The 25,333-nt window shown below is 38.2% G+C and overlaps 1 protein-coding gene across 3 annotated transcripts in view; it reads left to right on the top strand.

Annotated features, from left to right (window-relative positions):
* Nucleotides 1-25,333, top strand: part of WDPCP (WD repeat containing planar cell polarity effector) — a 361,986-nt gene that overhangs the window by 270,428 nt on the left and 66,225 nt on the right. For all 3 annotated transcript variants that reach the window (XM_084901083.1, XM_084901081.1, XM_084901082.1), the window contains one exon: nt 7,639-7,702. In XM_084901083.1, coding sequence (XP_084757209.1) covers nt 7,639-7,702 — 64 coding nt within the window. The remainder of the gene's footprint in view (nt 1-7,638; nt 7,703-25,333) is intronic.

Raw genomic sequence — 25,333 nt, 5'->3', positions numbered from 1 at the left:
GATAAAGATGATGGGCAGAATGAAGAAAGGGGATAAGAGATGTAGCCACTCCCAGGGAGAAGATGAGGAGTACTGGTATGTTAAAGCTGAGTGCTCTGTCAGAACAAGGGCTTTTCTCAGGGTCTGGAAAGTGGCTCTAAGAGACTGAGGTAGACCATATAGAACTTTCTGTTGTTGTTTTTTTGTTTGTTTGTTTGTTTGTTTTTAATGAGTTGTAACCTACAAAGTGATGGATTGAACTTGCATTGTATCTAAACTGTTTGTGGTGGAATTATAAGTTAATTGGAGTAGCCCTAGCCGGTTTGGCTCAGTGGATAGGGCATCGGCCTGCGGACCAAAGGGTCCTGGGTATGATTCCTGGTCAGAGCTCACGCAGGAGGCAACCAATTGATGTGTCTCTCTCGTATAGATGTTTCTGTCTTTTCCTCTCTTTTCCACTCTCTCGAAAAATCAATGGAAAAAAATCCTTGGGTAAGGATTAAAAACAAACAAAAGTTAATTGGAGTAAAGGAATGTGACTTTGCCCGAAGCTCCAATCACCATTTATCCCCTCTATGCCCTCTTCCTCCTCTACCCATGCATCCTCCCCACCCCGGAAATTACCACACTGCTATCCATGCCCATGAGTTCTCTCTCTCTCTTTTTATTTTCTTTGTTGTCCAATCCCTCCACCATTTCCCAACACCCACAACCCCACTGCCCCCAGAGCTGTCTGCCTGCTCTCTACTCTATGAGTCTCTTTATTTGCCTGGTAGTTCAGTTTGTTCATTAAATCCCACACGTTGGAAGCAGCCCAAGAATCCGTCAGTAGATGAGTAGATAATAGCCATGGTAGAGTCACATAACGGAATACTACTCTACCAACAAAAGGGAGAAAATGTCACCCTGTATGACAGCACGGGTGGACTCAGAAAGTATTATTGCTAAGTGAAATAAGCCAGTCAGAGAAAGACAGGCACCATAGGATTTCACTTACATGTGGAACTTAAGGAATATGACTTTCTACCAAACACTAAGAGATCTTCGAAAAGCTCTCATCTGTAAAATGGGAAGTGAAGCCATCTTCCTTTCATATCTCGGGAGTACCGTATTCAATAAAGCAATTCCTGGGGAAATTTTTACATCTGTAAAGTAGTCCACAAATAAAAATTATGAATGGTAATTTTTAAAAATCCATGTAAAATAGGAGCAGAACTGAAATATTAAATGAATGCTTTAAATTATTTTTGCAGAGAGAAGTACTTCACCAATTTTCATTAGAAAGAGCTGGTACGCTAGGATGCAGATGTAGCAGGAATCAGTATATTCGTGTCAGATTCAACTTATTTGTAAGGAACACAAGCTCCCAAGGCCCGGAGCTCCTGTGTGTGTCACTGGACTTGATGGAGGCTAGGGAAAGGGTATGGCAGGCAGAGGTTGTCTTAGTCCGTTTGGGCCGCTGTAACAAAATACCACAGATTGGGTGGTGTAAACAGCCGAAATGTATTTCTCATGGTTTGGAGGGTGGAAAGTCCAAGCTCAAGGTACCAGAAAGGTCACATTCTGGTGAGGACCCTCTTCCTGGTTCTCTGTGTCCACACCTGGTAGAAGGGGTGAGGGAGCCTCTTTCATATTAATCCCACTCACCAGGCTCTGCTCTCATGATGGTCTTAACTCCATAATGTTGGGAATTAGGTTTTAAACATGAATGGGAGGGGTGGGCAGCATTCAAACCGTAGCAGGAGGCTATGCTCAGCAGCCTTCTTTACTGCAGGAGACACTGCTGCTAGGCTCCTTTCCTCTTTGCTTTTGAGCTCAGATTAAATCAGAATATTAAATGGCATTCTATTATACCTTGCAGCGGTTATATTTTCAAGTATAGCTTTCTGTGACTCCTCAAATTTATTCATTTCATGATATAACTAAACATCTACTCAGTTTGTATATTGTTTTACTACTGAGTTATAATACCATTCAAAATGTATCAGCAGTAAACATTGAAAATGGCTTCATATTAATGTCTGAAGCAGATTTATTTCCATATATTAACTTACTTGTCACTGTAATCCCATAAAGTTGGATAGAAGAAATTATATTGTTTTTATCTATAAGAAAAGTGTTGCATATTTAACACTGTTCCAACACCTTTTTAAACTAAATAAAGAGATTTAGCATTTTATATTGTTTCAAAACAGTTTTTATTATTTAACCAAATTTTGGGCTTGGGACCAGGAGAAAGGAAAGGTCTAAAAGAGTATGTAGATTGACGATTTGAATTTGTTAGGTAAACAGCATCATAGAAGCTTATAACTTGCCTTATTATGCCTCAACAATGCCTGTGAATTGCCAGGAGGTTTCTAAAGCCTTCACACTTCCCGACATAAAATAGAGTCCAGTTTAGGTCCAAAATGAATCAGGCAGGCAGAGCTGTACCCATTCCACCACAGCCCCTCCTCCTCAGCACACCCCGTTCTGGGCTCTGCAAAGGAAGAGGCCAGACCTCAGAGCAGCTCCTCCCAGTGTAAGCATCAAACCCATACCCACCAGGGACTGGTGAGAGATACGGTAGATAGAGCTGTTAGAAAAGGAGGTAGATAGAGCTGTCAGAAAAGAAGCGTGAACAAAGCAGAAGCACACAGTGTTAAGGGAAGAGAATCGTCTACCTTTAAATTCCTGCATTTCCGCCTTTAGAAAAAGAATGGCAGGGATCTAGCCCCGTTCTCAGCAAACTGCGGCTCATGAGCCACATGTGGCTCTTTGGCCCCTTGAGTGTGGCTCTTCCACAAAATACCACGGCCTGGGCGAGTCTATTTTGAAGAAGTGGCGTTAGAAGAAGTTTAAGTTTAAAAAAATTGGTTCTCAAAAGAAATGTCAATCCTTGTACTGTTGATGTTTGGCTCTGTTGACTAATGATTTTGCCGACCGCTGATCTAGCCTAGTCCCTGAGTGTGATCCAGGAGAGCTCACAACTCAAACACAAGCCCCTGCTGTTGTGGAACAGAGAGGAGCGCCTCTGTGAGTGAGCAACCCCCGGGCACACAGGTGATCCGCTCAGTCACCATTTTTATGAGCCTTCCTCTTTCCAAACATACTCCTTCCCTTCAAAGGATGAAAATAGACCTGTTTATTCCTAAGCCAAATGACTTCAAATGTGTCCTTTTAGTGTACGTTTATATATCTTTTATATGGGGGATAAAAGGAGAGAACCAACTTCAAGTTTTCTTTCCAGAGGCTTCTAACTACCACTCAGTATTTATTGATTAATGAAAAAACCTAATAAAACCTTTATTTTTGAAAACAAAAAAATGAAAAACAAATAAAAAACTTTCATTTTTTCATATCTTATTTTGAACAGTAATAAGCTAATCAGAAATGGTTTATCTTTAAAAATAGTCTATAAATAGAGAAAAAGATATGGTAGAAAATAGTTATATCCAGTGGTTAATTTGGCACACAATACAAAGTAGAAGGAAATTTTAGTTGGGTTTCAAATTAATTAAAATGGTAAAATTTTAGGAAAATAAAATTTTAGTACTTAATAAGTGATAGTTGTTATCACTATTTATGGCTGTCTCTCCTACTAGACTGAGTTGCCTAAGATCAAGGACTAATACCAACAATTTTCCAACCCTTTGATTCCTAACACAGAACTTCAAGCATTAGAGGTATTTTGTAAGAACCCTTTAAGAGAAAATGTACTTGTGATAACTTTTGAATGACATTAGTTCTAAACTTGTAGGGTTCAGAATGATGGAATTTGGGGTTCCTAACATACTGTAGCAGTCAACAGGGAGCTGGCTGATCTCCTCTCTGATATGGAACCAAACATGGAAGTAGGATTTGATCATTCCTTTTCAGTGAATGCAACATGGCATTGCTTATCTTGAACTCAGAAAACCCAAGAACCAGAGGCCTGCTCTGAAGAGGAACCTATAGGCCTCGAGCACACAGTTCATTCTTTTCTAGCAGCATCAGAGCAGCACTACGGTAGAAGGTGCAAGTTTTGAAGCCAGGTGGCCCGGTTCCGTGATATTGCTAATTAATATTGTCTGACCTTAAAAAACATCAAAACATTTGTGTGTCTATGTGCTGTGCATATTTATCTACCTGTGTATTAACTGAATCCTTTTTTTAAAGGCAGTTGCTTCTCAGACTTTTTTCCTAAAGTCATTTTCCTTTTTCCTGAAGCATGCTCCCTAGTAGTCCCATTATTGAAAATCGGTTGAATGTGTACAGTTTTTTTGTATATCTGGAAGGGTCTTTATTTTGCTTTCATTGTTGTAAGAGAATTCCACTGTTACATCATACAGGATTGATGCTTATTTTCTCTCCATAATTTGAAGATCTTTTTCTACTGTCTTCTACCTTCCATTGTTGCCATAAAGAGGTCTAGCGTCAGTCTATTTGAAGTTCCTTTGTAGGTGATCTGTCTTCTCTTTGGCAATTTTTAAGAATTTTTATTATTGGAGTTCTGCATTTCCATTACAAACATATAATTACATATTTCATTCCATTTATCCTGCTTGTGTTTATTGATTCATATAATCTCAGCCATTAATTGAATTCCCTGAGTAGACATGTTAAACCTTTTCATTTCTATCTTGTTCAGACTCTTTATATTTTTATCTCCTGTCTCTATAACATTGTAAATCCTTATTTATATATATTTTAGTTTGTTATTTTTCTCAACTGTACCAAGTTATTTAACTTCAGTAATTAATATTTTCATTTGTAAGAGTTCTATTTTATTCTTTGAAAAACCTACCTGGTAATTTTTATTGTTTCTTGTTATGTGTTTATTTTCAGTAAAATGTCATATTCTGAGTTATTTTATATTCTAACTTTAATAATTCAATTATCTGAAATCCATGGATATATAAATCTGTTTACTTTATAATTTTCCATTATGGTAGCTTGTTTTCTTGTGGTTTTGATGATCTTTGTGAGCTCATATTTGTTGTAATTTATAGTAATCCTGGGAGCTTTTATCAAAAGTACTTTAATCTAGCCGAAACCGGTTTGGCTCAGTGGTAGAGCATCGGTCTGCGGACTGAAAAGTCCCAGGTTCGATTCCGGTCAAGGGCATGTACATTGGTTGCGGGCGCATCCCCGGTGGGGGGTGTGCAGGAGGCAGCTGATCGATGTTTCTCTCTCATCGATGTTTCTGGCTCTCCCTCTCTCCTTCTCTCTGTAAAAAATCAATAAAATATATATTTTTTTAAAAGTACTTTAATCTAGACATGAATTTTAAAATTGTTTCTGCAAAAGTTAGAGGCACTAATAACATAGGAAAATTTTTGCTCCTGCCTTAATCAGAAGACTCAGACTTAGCACCTTTAACCTTGAAACTTGTTCAAGGTCAGTTTCCTGAGGGTGATGGCCCTCAGTGTAGCTCCTCCTTCCTTTCTCAACCCCCATTTGTTCTCTGCTCAGGGATCCTTACTCTAGTTTCAATCAAGGGATTTTGTTGAAGATTTCCTTTTTTCTTTTCTTTTTTCTTTTTTTGAGTCCTATGATATATTCTAACATATTTTATGGCAATCTAGTTGGGTTCTTCTTTTGGTACTTCTGATTAACCATGCGGCCACATACCAATGCTATTTCTTTCATTTTTATCATAATGTTTATCATTACCTCTCACCTAGAATGAAGAGTGCATCCTAACTTGTCCCCCTTAAGTTCAATCTCTTGAATTTCAACGAGTCATACATGTGGTTGCCAAATTGATGTACCAGTGGACATGATAGCCATGATTAATTTTAACTGCCTGCAAACAAGAGTTTGTAGTTCAGTGGAGAAATGGATCTTCGAGATTTGTGACTCGCTGATGTAATTATCCGTGCCCTGGGAGTGGGTAACGCTATTGGGAGACTGGACTGAGTAAATATAAGTTAAAGAGGGCCATAGTTTGCCAACTCATGGAGTAGGCAGAGAAAAATGAACTAGGAAAGAGGATGAAGAAGATGAAATCTAAGAAATGAGAAAACAAAGCATAGCACCTCCAAATGCAGGAGAGAGAGGCTTTCAAGGAGGATCAGAGGCGGCCCAAGGGCATGCACAGTAAGAAGTGAACTTTACGTTTATCATTAGAAGAGGGATGATTACTGTTGTCAGGAAAGTTTCACTGGGGTGGGAGTAAATGCAAAATGGCAGTGAATGTATGGGAAAGTAGTAAAACTTGCTCACCCTCTATCCTCTATCCTCTGCCTCATTACATCCCACCTGCACTGGGTTTATAAGGAACCGGGAGCTTCCAGGAACAAAAAGAAACACAATTGCCTTCTGATCTCCTGTAGTTGAAAGGTATTCAGGTAAATGCTGGAGAAACTAGTAAGAAGGGCCAGGAAGAGATAGCAGTCCTCAAACATAACATGGAAACTGAAGTGTTTATGGTCCAGCTCATATGTTATAAGATAAGCCTTGCTTGCTTGAATTGTAATTAATTTAGCTATTTTACTAATAAAATTTATGTAATCTGTTAATATTCCATACTTCTTATATGTTTTATTTGAAATCTGATAAAATAGAGAACAGAGAACCTGGTAATTTACCTGCTTATTTCTAGAGTCAGGAAAACTGACAGTTTTACCGATGGAAGTCTCAGCCTTCGTGCAAAATAAAGATCTTCCCTTCCAAAACCCTGCGCAGAGTTGATCCTTAAACAATATGGCTTCGAACCACAGGGGTCCACTTATATGCAAATTTTTTTTCAATAAATACAGTGGGTCCTCCATGGGTTTTACATCCTTAGATTTAACAAACTGCTGATTGAAAACAATATTTTCTGTCCATGGTTGGGAATCTGCAGGTGTGGAGGGCTGACTATATGCATGACCCCATTTTATATAACACAGGAGCATCTGCAGATTTTGGTATTGCAGGGTGTCCTGAAACCAGTCTTCTCATGGATAACAAGGCCCAACTGTAGTAAGCTTTGGGGAAATCGAAGTTAGAGGTGGGTTTTTGACTCTCTGGGGGTTGGCATCCCTAACCCCCGAGTTGTTCATCAACTGTATGTTTTCATGACATTTCCCTCAAGATCTTAAACTTTCTATAAAGCTAACTGATTTAAATTGCAGTTTCTTCTCATTTATCTTAGCCTAAAATTAAAGAAAATTCTCAAAATTATACTCTAGGGAAAAAGAATGATCGAAGAGTGTAGAAAATTATTTTTTAAAACCAGTTTGAAACCACTTCTATTGTCATTTTACAGCAGCCTAAGATGTATTTTTTTAAAACTCACAAATGACTCTTGTTATAATGCAGTATTTGACTTGTCAACTTCTAATTTAGGAACACAAAGTACAATTAAAGTGTTAATTACTCTTGTCCTGCCATAGTCTCCAAGTTCTCAGACTTTTACAAGGCACAATATAGTAAAAAGTTATGAAAAAAGTATTTCCTAAGCTATCTTTTCTCTGTTCAGCAGCTCTCACTCCAGTTAAGGTTATGCTTGTTCTCGAAAGTGGCCCTGAAGGGCCTCCACAGGCCCGGGCCTCCTTAGCACACCATCCTTTCACACACCAAAGGCCCCAGTGGACAAAGGCTCCACGGTTTGAAAATATTTTTGCCACCAGAAGAACAAAAACAATATCACATAAATACATTAAACAGATGGCTCTTTCCTTGCAACTAACAGATAACATTTCTTCCTTACAGGTACCAGAGATTCGAAAAGGCATTTCTGTTAGCTGTTGACATCGGTGCCCGAGACCTGTTTATGGTGAGTCATTGCCAGAGATGATTTTGTGCCTTCAGTTCTAAGGCTGAGTAAGTTGTCAGCTTTTGTGACCATTAAAAAGGATTAGTGTCATTTGTGCCTGAGACGCATGGTGGGGAAGCATTATTCCATCCTGGCTTGCAGCCTTGCCTTCACGAAAGTGGTCAATAGCCATCCAGTCTTTTTTGACTTGTTGACATTTTCCCTGCCAGAGCCCAATGGATTTTTTGTGTTTTCTAAGAATTTATAATTCTTGAACTTTTCTCCTCGTGTACCTTGATGTGAGGAGATGACACCTTTCCATCTAATAAGCTTAAATGTCTTTCTAATCCGTTCTCTGAAGTACAGCTACAGAAGCCAGGACATGGGGTAAAACATTTCCCATGCATCTGGAACGGGCTGTCTGTCCCTTAGATTTTAGTGCAAAGTAACAAATTCTGAATGTTCTCACTTGTATTTTTAAAGTGACCACTGTGTAAAGTAGACCAAAGAGGTTATAAATTCACATACACTTTAGTCCTCCCATTTATTAGCTACAAACAGTAAAATCTACTAGTTGTTTGGTTTTTTTTTTACAGATCCTTGTGCTCTATATTAGGTTCTTATTTTATAAGATCTTTCACCACAATGTCACAGTGAGATCACATGAACAAAAAAGGTGGGGTTCCTTTCCTGGTTTCTCAGTGTGTTCATTGTCAAAGAAACAAAACAAAAGCTTCTTGAAAACAACAAAAACTGGAAGGCTCTTTTATCTGAGTCTTCTGCACAATGAAGACATTTTGTAGTTTAAATTAAGCTTTGATGCTTTAATGAATGTTAAATATGAATTCACTAGAGGCCTGGCCGGCAATCAGGGCTGGTCTGTGGGGTGACCGGCCGGGCAGTGGGGGTGGGGGAGGCACTAGCACCTGCCTTGGCCAGCCTGGTGCTGCCTGCTCACCACCCTGTCCCCCGCCGCCGCCACCGCCGGTCACCTCCTTACGCAGGGCGCCTGGGGCGGAGGGCGCTGGCATTCACCGTGGCTGGCCTGGCGTTTGGGGCTGGAGGCAGCTCCTGCGTTGAGTGTCTGCCTGTGCGTATCATAGCGACTGGTCATTCCACTGTTCAGTCGATTTGCATATTAGGTTTTTATTATATAGGATGACACTAGGTCATTTGTCTTTGGATTGAGTTTATTATTTAAATTCTAACTTTCTATCAATTAAGTTGTGCTTTCACTGATCATGAAAAAAATTCTAATTTCTACAAAACTATGAACCTTCTGTTATTTGTTATTTGTATTTTGTTATGTCAAATTGAGTAGGCATGTTAGTATATTGAGATAAGGTTTTATTATTTTCCCCAAAATCTATGCATGCTGACATCGCAGTATCTGAAATTTAATTACAACAATTTTTAGATCGTATTGACTTTTCCTCTTTATCTCCACCTTCTCACCTCTGCTACTACTCACTCCAGTAGGATATATCTCCTTCATGTCTTTATTTATTTATTTTTTTTATGTCTATAGTCCCAATCTTTTTCTAGCCGAGATAAGAATGGAAGAGATTGAATATTTAATAGTGTCTGGCAGACTTTTTCAATATATCACATTGTTGTGTAATTTCTACTGCTTTGACAATTAATACACAATCATCAAAGCCATCTTCTAAACTTTTTTTTTTTTTTTTTTTAATCATACCTGTTTCAGCATTTAGTCTCAGGTCAATCGGTAACAATATAAAGAAAGTCTTCGTGTTGTTTTGAACTCCTAGTCCAAATCTTTCTACAGAAAGGCTAACCCTAACCCCTAAGGGATTTTATGTGAAAAGGATAAGAACCTAAAATAAGGGAAGGAGAGAAATAAGTTTACTAGTCCTTCCCTTTTTATGTGTAAAAGTGAACAATCATTGTCAGAAAGCTGCATCCTTACTCTTCAAATGTAACTCATTTGTAGCCCAAGGTATATCGTAAGCATTATGAGCCTTAAGGGAGCGTTACGGCCTCAACATTCCCATTTAGGTTCATGAATCTTCTATGTACATTTGAAGCTCCACATGGAAATTGTCTAAAAGCATGTTGTTGTTGTTTTTGTTGTTTTTGTTTTGTTTTTAAATATATTTTATTGATTTTGTACAGAGAGGAAGGGAGAGAGAGATAGAGAGTTAGAAACATCGATGAGAGTCATCGATCAGCTGCCTCTTGCACACCCCCTACTGGGGATATGCCCGCAACCAAGGCACATGCCCTTGACCGGAATCGAACCCGAGACCCTTCAGTCCCCAAGCCGACGCTCTATCCATTGAGCCAAACCGGTTTCGGCTAAAAGCATGTTTTCTAATAGATCACCTATTCCTATTTAAATCATTATCTAGCCAGAGGTCTATAGGTCTAGCCTACATACTGAGAGATATCACCTCTTTGCATTTAAAAGTTTATAAAATAAAGAGGGTTATCCCTAATATAAATTATTTTCTATTCCCAAGATATCTTTTCCTGAAAGACTAAAATTAACACCACACGGAACACAAAAAGGTCACCAAAAATATGGATTAGCTATAATTTGCAAATAGTCTTTTTGCATTAGCATCTATTAGTGGCAGAGATATAAAAGACATATAGCATGATATCCACAGACCTTGAATATTCAAAAATCAATATGAACATTCTGGACCTTGGAAAATGGGCCTGAAATGACCCAGCACTTATTGTACTTCCTTTTTCAGGGTAGCCTATGTGATCATCTGAACCAGGTGTCCACAAACTATGGCCTGCCAGCCAGGTCCACCCCAGGAATGGTTTTTCATAGTTTTAAATCTCCGAGACATATGAAAATATTTGTATTACATGACACTTAAGAGTATATGATATTCACCAAGTAGGGAGGTGTGCAGGGGGAAACCAATTGATGTTTCTTTCTCTCCCTCTCCCTTCCTCTCTAAAAATTAATAAAAACATTCTTTAAAAATATTAGGTAAGTTTTATTGTTATGAAATATTCTATTTTCTAGTTATACTCTTGTCTTAAAACTTCACTTCAGAGTAGTATACCTATACCAGCTTTATTTCAGCTTGCATATGCTTCATACATCCTTCCTATATAATATATCCACTAGAGGCCCAGTGCACAAATTCGTGCACAGGTGGGGTCTGGCGGCCTGGCCCCAATCAGGGCGGATGGGGGCTGGGCCTATCAGGATGCGGAGATAGCGGGAGGTTGGCTGGCTGATCAGGACCAGGCCAGCTGGAGGAATGGGCCTTGGGCAGTTGGCTGGCGGGCCCCACCCCCAGTTGGGATTGGGGAGCCGATTGGGGGTAGGGCCAGTCATGGGAAGGGGCTGTGGACAGTGGGTCGGCTGGCCCCAGCCGCAAATGGGGTGAGGGGTGCCGATGGGGGGCCAGCAGCCTGGGGGAGGGTCCATGGGTGGTTGGCCAGCTGGTCCTGCCCTTGATGGGGTGGAGGGGACAAATCTGGGGGAGGGGGTGCTAGGGGGGGGGGGCTGTTGGCCATCAGGGATGAGGTCAGCTGGGAGGAGGGGCTGCGGGAGGTTGGCCAACCAGCCCTACCCCCTATTCGGGTAGGGGGGGTGCAATTCGGGATGGACAGCCGGGAGGAGGGGCTGCGGGCCTATCATGTTGGGGCGGGCTGACTGAGGGCAGGGCTGGCCAGGGAAGGAAGGGAGCATTTTGCCGGAGGCCAGTTCTTGATCTGGAGAGTCCAACCAGGGGCAAGCTGGCTGTCGGGAGGGGCCGCAAGGTTGGCCGGTCAACCCCACCCCCTGGGGCAGACTATGTCACAGTGGGTATCATAGCGACTGGTCGTTATGGCAAGCCACACTGGGACCTGAAGCTGAAGATAGAACAGGTGCGAGCTGTAGGACTTTCCAGAGGTAAGCCTCCAGATGTATCTGAAGCCCGTGTGGTCTTCAGGAAGTCCTAGGACAAGCCACACCTGGGTGGAAGTTGTAACTAAGGAGGGTTTGAGCTGAGGGGAGTCCCAGGGGGCAAGTCCCACATCTGGAAGTGGCAGGGAGATGTTTCTGTGTGCTCTGTCTTTTGTTTGTTGTACAGAAGCTGTTCAGTCAGACCTCAGTTCTTCGGGGGGAACTGCTCTGTCTGTAGGTGTAAATTAAATGTTTTCGGGAGGAGGTGAGTTCAGGGTCTTCCTATGCCACCATCTTAGAATGGAAGCCTATAATTTTTTTTCTCTTGATTAATGTCTTTTTGAGGGGTCTTTCTGTTGTTGTTTAAGGTCATTTGGCTTTATTTCTTTCCTCTCTTTTAATATATTTATTTGATTTTAAGTATTTTGGGCATACAATATTATATCTTAGTTATAGTAGATTCAGGTGTACAACATAAGTATTCTTCATTTTTATACGTTACAGTGTGGTCACCCTACTAATTCTAGCAACCATCTGCCATGCAAACTTATCACAATATTGTTGACTATATTCCCCTTCATCCTTGTCACCCACCTCTCTGCTACCCTTCCCTCTGGCAACCATCCGTTTGGTCTCTGTTTCTCTAAGTTTGCTTTTGTTTTGCTAATTTAAAAAAATTGAATGTTGGACACAGTGTTATTTTACCTTCAGAAAGAATTTTCCTTTGCTTCTGGCAGAGAGTTAGGGCAAAGGTTAAACACCACCATTCTAGGATTGAGTTTATTTGAACCCGAGCTTCAGTCTGAGAGCTGGTTTGTTTCCACTTGATACTTATATCAAGAGGGTAGCCCCTCAGCAATCCTAGCTGAAAGCCCAGCCTCCTCCACAGGCCCTGACGTATAACTTTGTACCCTCAGCCCAACGACTCTACCTGAAATTTTCTGCAGTTTCTTAACTTCTCAGACACTACTTTCTGCTAAGTTTCTCAGCCTGTTGGCCACCAGTTACAAATTGGCAAATGCTTCGAAAAGCAAAGCAGCACCAAATGTCAAGCTCATACTCTGGGTTTTGCTTCTGCCTGGGATCTTGGTCCTTTAAATACTCACTGTACTTCTCTCATGCCTTTAAAAAACAGAATTTTTAAAAGTATTTCACCCAACTGTTCTAGTTGCTCTCAGCAAGAGTATTGGTCTGATATATCCTTATCTGGATAACTAGAATCAGAAGCTCTGCAATATATTTTTGGAAGGTGAGTGAAGTATTAAACTCGGCACTGGCTGCTTCCCAAGGCTAGATAACTCCCTGCTGTATGGTACTTATTATGTTTGAACCATTAATTACTAGAGACTTAAATGCCATAAATTCTATGTTTAAGCATGACATGTCATCAATTTTATGCCAAAATGGATCAAATGAAATTATATAAAGTGTGTTTACTAGGGTTTATCACTTGGTTATATTGAAAGTGCTAAACCAAAAGACCTAATTTTTTCACATTTTAACTAATTTTCCAGAAAGTAAAAACATTTTCAGATCCTTAATAATTGTTTTAATCTTGTAAGATTAACAATGCAAGTCTCCTCCTTTCATAAGAGTAGAAGATATTGGTGTTTATGCCTGCTTAAAATTTATAGTCTGTCTTGCTCAAGGGCATGCCAGGTGCTTTGTAATTACCAGCAAAAAAGAAAAAAAAATCATTTTATATCACAGAATTAAAGGAGTTAATTCTTTTTGGTCACCTGCAAACTGCCAGGCATTATGCCAAGGGCTTTCTATAAGTTACCTTATTTAATTTCCATAATAATCCTAATAGGTATAATAACTCTATTGAATAATTATATACCTATATTATAGTTGATAAAACTGAACAAATTTTCCTCGCCAATTTTTCTCGTGGTTAGGGTCACATTTTCTTTTTTACTCTCATGTCTAGTATATCTATTGGAAGCTGGATTTTGTTGTATTCCATTAAATAGTATAAAGTTGGGAATATTTTTGCACTCATCTTTAGTCATAGAAATCCCTTCCAAATTGATGCTGAGTTTTGTTGGGATGACTCCAGTAGTATGATAGTGTTGTATGACAAGGCACCCCCAACCTGGAATCAACCATATGTATCTACAAGTTGTTTTGATTTTAGTAGGAGAGAGTCAATAAGGTTCAGAGAATGGGTGCTAGTGTACTAAGTTCACTGAGTTGCTATTGTTTTCCATGGAAAAAAAGCTAGAACAAGGATTTTGTAAAGGACCAGATAGTATTTTAGGCTTTGCAAGCCACACAGTCTTTGTTACAACTATTTAACTCTACCACTGTAGTTTGAAAGCGGACACAGGCAATATATGAATAAATGAATATGGCTGCATTTTAATAACATTTTATTTACAATAATTCACTGTTGGTTGGGTTTGGTTCATAAGCTATAATTTGCTGACCTTATTATACAACATTTATAGAAAATGGTTGCTGAATATTTCTACAAATATTATTCCTATTATCATAATCATGAAAACATTTTAAGATTTTTTTTGCAATTCCTTTGTTCTTAAAGATATCCCAAAAAGATAAAATATTTCTATATTTTAAATAGACTTGAAATAGCTTTATGCATGAAGTTATGCCATAAATTTGATATACTGAGTCCATTAATTTTGTTTTTGATATTTGTGGAATACTTTTTGTTTTTATTTTATAACTGGTTCTAAAATGAGATCTTTAAAAATGGTGCATACCGGCGCGGAGCTTGAAGATGGCGACCGAACAGTCGGACTTGTTCTGACTCTGGTCCCAGAACAGATAAAAGTAACATCTGAGTCGCTCAGGGAGGGTTGATTGGCAGCTGAGGGGCAGCAGAGGTTTCAAGGAAGCTAGGCAGCGATCCGCTGGACAGGATTTCCAGCCGGTGGCCAACACTGCCACAGCGGCGGCCGGCGGCGGCTGCGGCGGCGGCAGAAGCAGCGGCGGCGGTGCTGTGAGAAAGGAGTGGCTTCTCTGAGGCCTGGAAAGCCCACTGCGGAGAGGTCCATCCAGTAGCTGAGACGCCCGACTTGGCGCTGGCGCGTGGATTCAAAGGAGTTCTTCGGTCACCCACGGAAAGGTCAGAAATTGCGGGGAAAGCCTGAGAGATCGCGGTCCCGCGGTGCAGGCAGCCACAGTAGCCGGGGAGTTCCGGCCCCGCCTCCATGGAGCGCCCGCAAAGCTGAGCCCTAAGAAGGCTGCAGCGACATCTAGTGCTGGGTTTGGCATAAGCTTCCCCAGAAGCGGGAATTTTTTTTTTTTTTTTTTTTTTAAAAAGCCAGGGGACACGGGACAGAGTGTTAAGAATCGCGGCTGTCCCGCCAAGGGCGGAACATCTGGACACCTCGGCGCCTGATCCCCTTCACCCCCTAGCTTCGGAATACTAGGGAAGATCAGCCTAGTTGGGCATATCCGGGGAATTTGCAGGGAGAAAGTGCCTCCCTGGAAACAAGGGATCGGAGCCAGAAGAGATAGTCTGGGAGCCAGCTGGCACCCTGCCAGCTAGAGCCATAGAGAAAGAAGGCCGGAGCAACCAAAAAGACTGGGAGGTCAAACCGGAAACACTGACACCTAAGAGCTGAATTACAAACTGCCCTTCTTTTTTTTTTTTTTTTTTTTCCTTTCTTTTCTTTTGTCTTTTAATTAATCAAAAATAAATGGACACAAATATCTAAGATATAGTCTACTAAAAATTAAGGACTACCTTACAAAACTGAGGTGCAGTGGAAAGCTGGGAACTGCAAGACTGTCTGGTCCGAGAATCAGAAGTGCCAAATACATTAACTGAGGAAGTGAGTGACCAGTACTGGTCATTTTTATGCTAATTTTGCTATACTTTATTTTATTTTCATTTTTTACATCTTTTATTTAATTTTCATTTTTCATATCTTTTACTTAAGAAACAATTTTTTTTCTTTTTTCCTTACTTGATTTTACCTTTTCAATTACTACATTTTTCAATCTCTATCACTATTACTACTGCTATTTTGCAATTTTTTTAAAAAAAAATTTTTATTTATTTTTTTTTCTTTCTTTCTTTTCTTTTTTTTCTCTCTCTAGTACCATTTTATTTTTTCTTTATTTTACATTGGGAGTAACCTTCATTCTATTTTAATCTCTACTATAGCATCATTCAACCCTATCTCAACTCAACCTTTACACTATCACTCTCTTACTAAACTTTACCCTTTAGTCTACAGTTTATCCTATCCCTTTCCGGCTTTAGTTTTTCCTCTATTCTCTCTCTATACCCCCTGCTAAAGCTCTCACTATACTTATAGACCTAAGTTCCAACCCCTGATCCAAGTGTATAAATACCAATCTCTGCACTATATTAACTAGTTAAAAAAAAAAAAAAAAAAAATCCATTCTCCCCTCTATCCTTTTCGCATTGTATGTGTGAAGGTTGATTATTGTGAATTTTTATGCCTTTTAGTGAAATTGTTATGCTTATTCCTGTATTGTTATTGTTGCTTTGTATTTTTTTTTAAATCCTCTGTTTTTGTTTGTTTATTTTACTTCTGTATATCATAGCCTTACTTAATAATAGTGGATATTGTAGTTTGTATTAATCTCCAAGTATTGTTACTGGCATTGGCTGGGTCCAGAGGTTTTTCTATGGCAATTTTCTCCACATATATATAGTTTGTTTCCCATTTCTCTTTTAGTTTGCTTCTTCTCTCTCTTTCTCTCTCTCTCTCTCCCTCTTCTTTTTTTCCCTGTTTTCCAGCTTCATTTTGTCATTACTTTTTTCTTCTTCTTCTTTTTCTATCTCTTTATCCCTCTTTTTTTTTAATTTACTTAATTTTTTTTTTAATTTTAATTTTATTTTTTTTAATTTTTCTTTATTTTATTTTTACCTTTATTCCTTCTCTCCTATCCCCTAAGTTGCCTTTCTCTAGTGGTCACCTTTATTAGAGGTTATTAATATTGTAAATACATTCCTGTTAAGTGCCGCTTGTGTTGTACCTGGTAGTGTTGTATTTTGTACCTCAAAATCAACGCAGGAGAAGGAATACCACATAACCAGACATCCTGAAAAGAGAGGCCATGGGGAGACAAAAACATAGTCCGCACTTGAAAGAAAAGCAGGCATCACCAGAAAAGGAAGTAAACGAGCCAGAGGTAAGCAGCCTGCCAGAGCAAGAATTCAGAGTAATGATCATAGCATGGCTAAAAAGAATGGAAGAGAAATTTGACAAAAGCCAAGAAGAAATGAGAAAGAACCATGAGGAAATGAAGGAGAGCCATGAGGAACTGAAGAAGAACCAAGAAGAAATGAAAAGTGACATCGCTACCATGAAGAACTCAATAGAAAGCATCAAGAGTAGACTAGATGAAGCAGAGGACCGCATCAGTGAGCTAGAAGATAAGATGGAAAAAAATACCCAAGTAGAGCAACTTCTAGAAAAAAAGATTAAAAAGCAGGAGGAGAGCCTACGGGAGCTTTGGGACAAAACAAAACAAAATAATATTCGAATAATAGGGGTTCCAGAAGGAAAGGAAACTGAGGTAGACATGGAAAAAGTATTTCAAGAAATAATGACAGAAAACTTTCCTGAAATAGAAAAGAAAAAACCCACACAAATCCAAGATGCCCGCAGAGTCCCAAGCAAAATGAATCCCAGAAGACAGACTCCAAGGCACATTATAATTAAATTGGCAAACAACAACGACAAAGTAAGAATCTTAAAAGCAGCCAGAGAGAGACAGAAAGTTACATACAAAGGAACCCCCATCAGACTAGCAACTGATTTCTCAACAGAAACTTATCAGGCCAGAAGGGAATGGGATGAAATATACAAAGTCATGCAAAGGAAGGGTCTGAATCCAAGAATACTGTACCCAGCAAGGCTATCAATCAAAATTGAAGGGGAAATCAGGAGCTTCACAGACAAAAAAAGACTGAAGGAATTTATCTCCACCAAACCAGCAATGCAAGAAATGCTAAAGGGTCTACTGTAAAAATAAAGAAATAAGAAGTGAAGAAGGAACACGGGTATAGAATAAAAATGGCGTCAAATGAGTACCTATCAATAATAACCTTAAATGTAAATGGATTAAATGCTCCAATCAAAAGACATAGGGTAACAGATTGGATAAGAAAACAAGACCCATACATCTGTTGTCTACAAGAAACCCACCTCAGGAAAAGAGATGCACACAGACTGAGGGCGAAGGGATGGAAAAAAGTTTTCCAGGCAAATGGAAATGAAAAAAAAGCTGGGGTAGCAATACTTATATCTGACAAATTAGATCTCAGAGTGAAGGACATAACAAGAGATAATGAAGGCCACTTCATAATACTAAAGGGAACAATCCAACAAGAAGAAATAACCCTGGTAAATATATATGCACCCAATACAGGAGCAACCAAATACATTAAAAAACTGCTAGAGGACATTAAGGGAGAGATTAATAGCAATACAATCATAGTAGGAGATTTTAATACCCCACTGTCGCCCTTCGACAAATCATCTAAACAAAAAATCAGCAAAGAAATATCAATCCTAAATGACTCACTAGACCAGATGGAATTAATTGACATCTTCAGGACACTCCACCCCAAAGCCACAGAATATACATTCTTCTCAAGTGCACATGGGACATTCTCAAAGATAGACCACATTTTGGGACATAGGCAAAGTCTCTTCAAATTCAAGAAGATAGAAATCATATCAAGTATCTTCTCAGACCATAATGGCATAAAACTGGAAATTAACTACAATAAAAATAATCCAAAGAAATCAAACACATGGAGACTAAACAGCTTGCTATTAAACAAGGACTGGGTTACCAGAGAAATCAAGGAAGAAATTAAAAACATCCTGGAAACAAATGACAATGAAAGCACAACAATCCAAAATCTTTGGGACACAGCAAAAGCAGTTTTGAGAGGGAAGTTCATATCCTTACAAGCCTATTGCAAAAAACTAGAAAAAATAGTAACAGATAATCTAACTCTACAACTCAAAGAGTTAGAAAAGGAGCAACAAGAAAAACCCAGTGTAAGCAGAAGGAAGGAAATAACAAAAATCAGAGCAGAGATAAACGACATAGAGACCAAAAAAACAATACATAAGATCAACAAAACCAAGAGCTGGTTCTTTGAAAGAATAAACAAGATAGATGGACCTCTAGCCAGGCTAACCAAGAAACAAAGAGAGAGGACCCAAATAAACAAAATCAGAAATGAAAGAGGTGAAATAACAACAGACCCCACCGAAATACAACGGATTGTTACAAAATACTACGAACAACTCTATTCCAACAAACTGAACAACCTGGAGGAAATGGACATATTCCTAGAAAAATACAAACTTCCAAAACTCAATCAGGAAGAATCTAAAAATCTCAATAGACCAGTGACTTGGGAAGAAATTGAAACAGTCATCAAAAAGCTTCCAGCAAACAAAAGCCCAGGGCCAGATGGCTTCACAGGAGAGTTTTACCAAACATTCAAGGAAGAACTAAAACCTATCCTCCTCAGACTATTCCAAAAAATTCAAGAGGAAGGAACACTTCCAAACTCCTTCTATGAAGCCAGCATCACCCTAATACCAAAACCCGATAAAGACAACTCAATGAAAGAGAATTACAGGCCAATATCCCTCATGAACATAGATGCCAAAATCCTCAACAAAATTCTAGCAAATCGGCTCCAGCAGAGCATCACAAAGATCATACACCATGACCAAGTAGGATTTATACCAGGAATGCAAGGTTGGTACAATATCCGCAAATCAATAAACGTGATACATCACATAAACAAGTTGAAAGATAAAAATCATATAGTCATATCAATTGATGCAGAAAAAGCATTTGATAAAATCCAACACCCTTTCCTGATAAAAACTCTTAACAAGGTGGGAGTACAAGGATCATACCTCAACGTAATAAAAGCTATATATGATAAACCCACAGCAAACATCATACTCAATGGGCAAAAACTAAAACCATTCCCTCTAAGAACAGGAACAAGACAGGGATGCCCACTATCGCCACTCCTCTTTGACATAGTACTGGAAGTACTAGCCATTGCAATTAGACAAGAGGAGGAAATAAAAGGCATCCAAATTGGAAAAGAAGAAGTAAAGTTATCCTTATTTGCAGACGACATGATATTGTATATAAAAAACCCAAAAGACTCCATTAAAAAACTAATTGGCTTAATAAATGAATTTGGCAATGTAGCAGGATACAAAATTAACACCAAGAAATCTATGGCATTTCTATACACCAACAGTGAGTTTATAGAAACAGAGACTAAAAAAGCAATTCCATTTACGATCGCACCAAAAAAATTAAGATACCTAGGAATAAACTTAACTAAGGAAGTAAAGGACCTATTTGCGGAAAACTACACGACACTGAAAAAAGAAATAGAGGAAGATGTAAACAGATGGAAGAACATACCATGTTCATGGATTGGTAGAATCAACATCATCAAAATGTCCATACTTCCTAAAGCAATCTATAAGTTCAATGCACTCCCCATTAAAATACCAACGGCATATTTCACTGACCTAGAAAGAACTCTCCAAAAGTTCATTTGGAACAATAAAAGACCCCGAATAGCCACAGCAATCCTGAGAAAGAAGAGTAAAGTAGGAGGTATCTCAATACCAGACTTCAAACTGTATTACAAAGCCACTGTTCTCAAAACAGCCTGGTACTGGCACAAAAACAGACATATAGATCAATGGAATCAAATCGAGAACCCAGATATCAACCCAAATCACTATGCTCAATTAATATTTGACAAAGGAGGCACTAATATACAATGGAGTCAAGACAGTCTCTTCAATAAATGGTGTTGGGAAAATTGGACAGATACATGCAAAAGAATGAAACTAGATCACCAACTTACACCATACACAAAAATAAACTCAAAATGGATACAGGACTTAAACATCAGACGGGAAACCATAAAAATACTTGAAGCATCCACAGGCAACAAAATCTCAGACGTATGCCAAAAAAACTTCTTCACTGATACTACCCCTAGTGCAATGGAAGCTAAAGAGAAAATAAACAAATGGGACTACATCAAAATAAAAAGCTTTTTTACAGCAAAAGAAACCATCAACAAAACAACAAGAAAGCCCACTGTGTGGGAGAACATATTTGCAAATGTTACCACTGATAAAGGTTTAATCTCCAACATCTACAAACAGCTTATACAACTAAATAAAAGGAAGATGAATGATCCAATTAAAAAATGGGCAATGGACCTAAATAGAATATTTTCAAAAGAAGACAGAAGGAAGGCCAAAAAGCACATGAAAACATGCTCAAAGTCACTAATTATCCGAGAGATGCAAATCAAAACAACAATGCGGTACCATCTCACACCTGTCAGAATGGCCAACATCAACAAATCAACAAACGACAAGTGTTGGCGAGGTTGCGGAGAAAAAGGAACCCTCGCGCACTGCTGGTGGGAATGTAGACTGGTGCAACCACTGTGGAGAACAGTGTGGAGTTTCCTCAAAAAACTGAAAATGGAACTCCCATTTGACCCAGTAATCCCACTTCTAGGAATATATCCCAAGAAACTTGAAACACCAATCAGAAAGGATATATGCACCCCTATGTTCATAGCAGCACAATCTACAATAGCCAGAATTTGGAAACAGCCTAAGTGTCCGTCAGCAGATGATTGGATCCAAAAACTATGGTACATCTACACAATGGAATACTATGCTGCCATAAAAAAGAAGGATTTCTCATCATTTGCAGCATCCTGGATGGAATTGGAGAACATCATGCTGAGTGAAATAAGCCAATCAATGAAAGAGAAACACCACATGACCTCACTCATTTGTGGATAATAAAGAACATTATAAACTGGTGAACCATAAGATAGATATAGAGACAGTATATGAACAAGTAGACTGTCAAGTTACAGTGGGGACGGGAGGAAGATCTGGGGGAGATAATAGATCAACCGAAGGACTTGTATACATGCATATAAGTGCAACCAATGGACACAAAACTCTGGGGAGGGAGGGGATGTGTGGAAGGGAGGGAGGGGGTAAAAAAAAAAATCAATAAAATATATTAAAAAAATAAATAAATAAATAAAAAAAAAATAAAAAAAAAAATAAAAATGGTGCATACCATTAAGTCTAGTTTCAGTCTTTGCTTTCTTTACATTTTTCCTCTCCTCCCTTAAGCTGTCACTTTGGTTTATCCTTCATTTATAGAAAATATATATGCATATAATCTATGCCCCTGTTGTTTTTTTTTTAACAAAACCTCTGTTTTAGTAGCATGCTAAGCACACTGTTTGGCTACTTAAAGTTTTTAATTCAAAATATCCTAATTGTTAGAGAGCAGAACTCAGTGTCTGGCTTCAAATGAGAGGCTGACTCACTTATTAGGGACTAATGCAGCTGGTAACTTTAAGTTGAGGCCAGTGCTTATTTACCATCCCAGAAATCATAGGGCCCTTAAGAATGATGCTGAACCTATTCTGCCAATGCTCTATATATGGGACAGCAATGCCTAGGTGACAGCACATGTATTTACAGTATGGCTTACTGAATACTTTAAGCCCACTGTTGAAACCTACTGCTCAGAAAAAAATGATTCCTTTCAAAATATTACTGCTCATTGACGATTCATCTGGTTACCCAAGAGCTCTAATTTAAATATACAAGATTATTGCTGTTTTCAAAGCTGCTAACATATCTATTCTGCAGCCCATGGACCAAAGAGTAAATCTGATTTTTCAAATCTTATTACTTAAAAAATACATTTTGTAAGATTATAGATGCTGAATCCTCTGATGTATTTGGACAAAGTAACTTGAAAACCTGTGGAAATGATTTGCCATTTTAGATTCCATTCAGAATATGCTTGATTCAGCTATCAAATATCAACCTTGCCCTCGACAGTTTTCTAAGTGGTTATAGCATTGGCCCATGGACTGAAGTGTTGCAGGCTGGATCCCTGCCCCTAGTTGTGGTGTGAATGGGAGGCAACCAATTGATGTGTCTCTCTCACGTCAATATTTCTCTCTGTCTCTCCCCCTCCCTTCCACTCTCCCTAAAAATCAATGGGAAAATATCATTGGATGAGGATTAACAACAACAAAAAAACCAACCTTAACAGAAGTTTGGAAGAAGTTTATTTCAACCCTCACAGACGACTTTGAGAGGTACAAGACTTCAGTGCGGATATCATAGAAATAGCAAGGGAAATAAAATTGGAAGTGGAGTCTTGAAGAAGTGACTGAATTGTTGCAATCTCATGCTAAAACTTGAATGGCTGAGGAGTTGCTTCTGATGGATGAGCAGAGAAAGTGGCTTACTGAGATGGAATCTACTCCTGAAGATGCTGTGGAGAATGACAACAAAGGGTTTAGAACAGTATTTAAACTTGGCTGGTAAAGTAGCATCAGGGCCTGAGAGGATTGACTCCAGTTTTGAAAAAAGTTTTACTGTGGGTAAAATGCTGTCAAACAGCTTCCCATGTTATCGAGAAATCCCTTGTGAAAGGAAGTCAGTGGATGCTGCAAACTTCATTGTCCTGTTTCAGAAATTGCCACAGCCACTTCAGCCTTCAGTTAACCACACCCTAATCAGTCGGTACCCATGAACATCAAGACCCTCCCTCCACCAGCAAAAAGATTACAATTCATGAAGACTCAGATTATGCTCAGCATTTCTTAGCAACAAAGTGTTTTTTAACTAATACATTAACTAAAATGTGTACACTTACTGGAACATAACTTTTATGTGCACTGAGAAACCAAATGTTGTGTGACTGGCTTTATTGCAATATTTACTTCATTGTGGTGGTCTGGAACTAGACCCTCAATATCTCTGAGATATGCCTGTTTATGAATAGTTAAGAGGCCTACAAGTATAACCAAGTAAATAGACTGTACTATAATATGTTCCAAATGGAAAGATTAAGAAATGAAAACCTTCATGGAATAGATATAATAACTTCAGAAGTGTTAAGGTTACCTTCTTCAAATTAATGATCCAATTCTTTATAACAATTAAAAAATAAAAAGAGGAGTAATCATAGAATTGAGAAAGAAGCCAGAGTGAAAGAGAGAAATGTTCCAGAAGTAATTTGTGTTCCACAGGTTTTAGAACCAACACTTACATCACTCACAAAATAAAAAAGCATTTTTATATGGGTATATTTCTTTTTCTTTGGTTTATATGTCTGCCTACCAGTGTTATATAGTCTTAATGTTAACCAGAATAAATTTTAGATAATCTTGACTTTGTTTTTAAATTTGAAGTAAGTCCCATAACTACCTTGAAGGGATTTTGATTGACGTTCCACTGATTTTTACAGATTAATTGGGCTCAGAATTGATATCTTCATTGTGTATAATCTTTCCAGACATAAACAGATATGTCTGTTTTAATCAGGTGTTTATTTATGTCACTCGGCAATGATTGATAACAGCTAAGGGATTATTAGCAGTGAAAAAAATAAAAAAAGGCATAGACTTTTCTTAATTATGAAATAGATGCGAAAGTCTTAAATACAGTACTAGCAAATTGAATACAATGGCATATTTAAATCATTAATTTTTTTCATTGAATATAGGGACCTATTATGAAAGTATCATGATACTTGGAGTATATTTACATTGTTTCCAATTTTTCATTGTTATATAAGTTATGCTCTCATCACCAATTTTGGACATATAATGTCATATAATTTTCTTAGGAAGATTTCCCAAAATATGTAGGCAAATTTTAAATTCTGATATGTTGTTAAAATGTGGAATCAGCAATCTTTTTCTGTAAAGGGCCAGATAGCAAATGTTGCAGGCTATGGCACAAGAGGAAAAATTGAAATTTATTATATAGTATATGCTAGTATATGCATATATACCAAGAAATAAATTTCCATAAATCTTTCCTGATAAAATTAAAATAATTGAGTATAATTTTTGTAAGACAGGCCTATGAATGTGAATAATTGAATTTGGTGGAGATAACATTTCAATTAGGGTTGAAAATCTGTGTTCTTTGTTATCAAAGTCTGTTGCAAATGTTTATTAATGCTGATCTGTGATGAGATTTTACATATTTCACCTTTACAGATTTATTTCCTCAAAGATAGGTATTGCTATATGTTGATATCAATCTATGAGAGGTCATTTTTGGAATTCTATTAGCTAAAAGACTAGTCTGCCTTTTAGCATATAATTACATTGCAAATTAATCACTTCCCATTAAAGTTCTTCAATTACACTGTTAAATAGACTTTGGAATATGGAAATTTCTTTGCACTTGTATCAAGGTTGAGAAACTCTGCTGTGAATTAAAATTGGAAAATATATTACTGGGAATTTGTGTAGAAATGGATATCTCACTTTTTTTTTTAACCTTTGACAGTGCAGGAAATGTATAATAGCCTGACATTACTTTTAAGTCAGACAATGTTAGTTCTCACTGGAACAACTTTAGTTCTTACGCCATAGTTTATCAACCCCTACTATATACTAGATGTACCAGTTAATGTGGATTTTTTTCAATAGATGGAGTTACACATATGTTGATATATATGCGATTTGATATGTATGCTATTTTGTTGTATTAAGAGCGAGCTTCAAAACTTCATATGTCAAATTTGCTGAAGGTGTTAACATCATAGATATTTTTATGCTTAAAAGCATTTGCAAGAAGTTTAATTATTTTATTTTGAAGAAAAATTATGGAATACTTCGGGAAGCTTATGATGAACATGCTCCATCTCAAAATACTTGTGAAAGCTGA

Source organism: Pipistrellus hanaki (genome assembly GCF_964339955.1).
Source record: "Pipistrellus hanaki genome assembly, chromosome: 12".
Taxonomy (NCBI): domain Eukaryota; kingdom Metazoa; phylum Chordata; class Mammalia; order Chiroptera; family Vespertilionidae; genus Pipistrellus; species Pipistrellus hanaki.
This window is presented reverse-complemented; position numbering and strand designations above follow the sequence as displayed.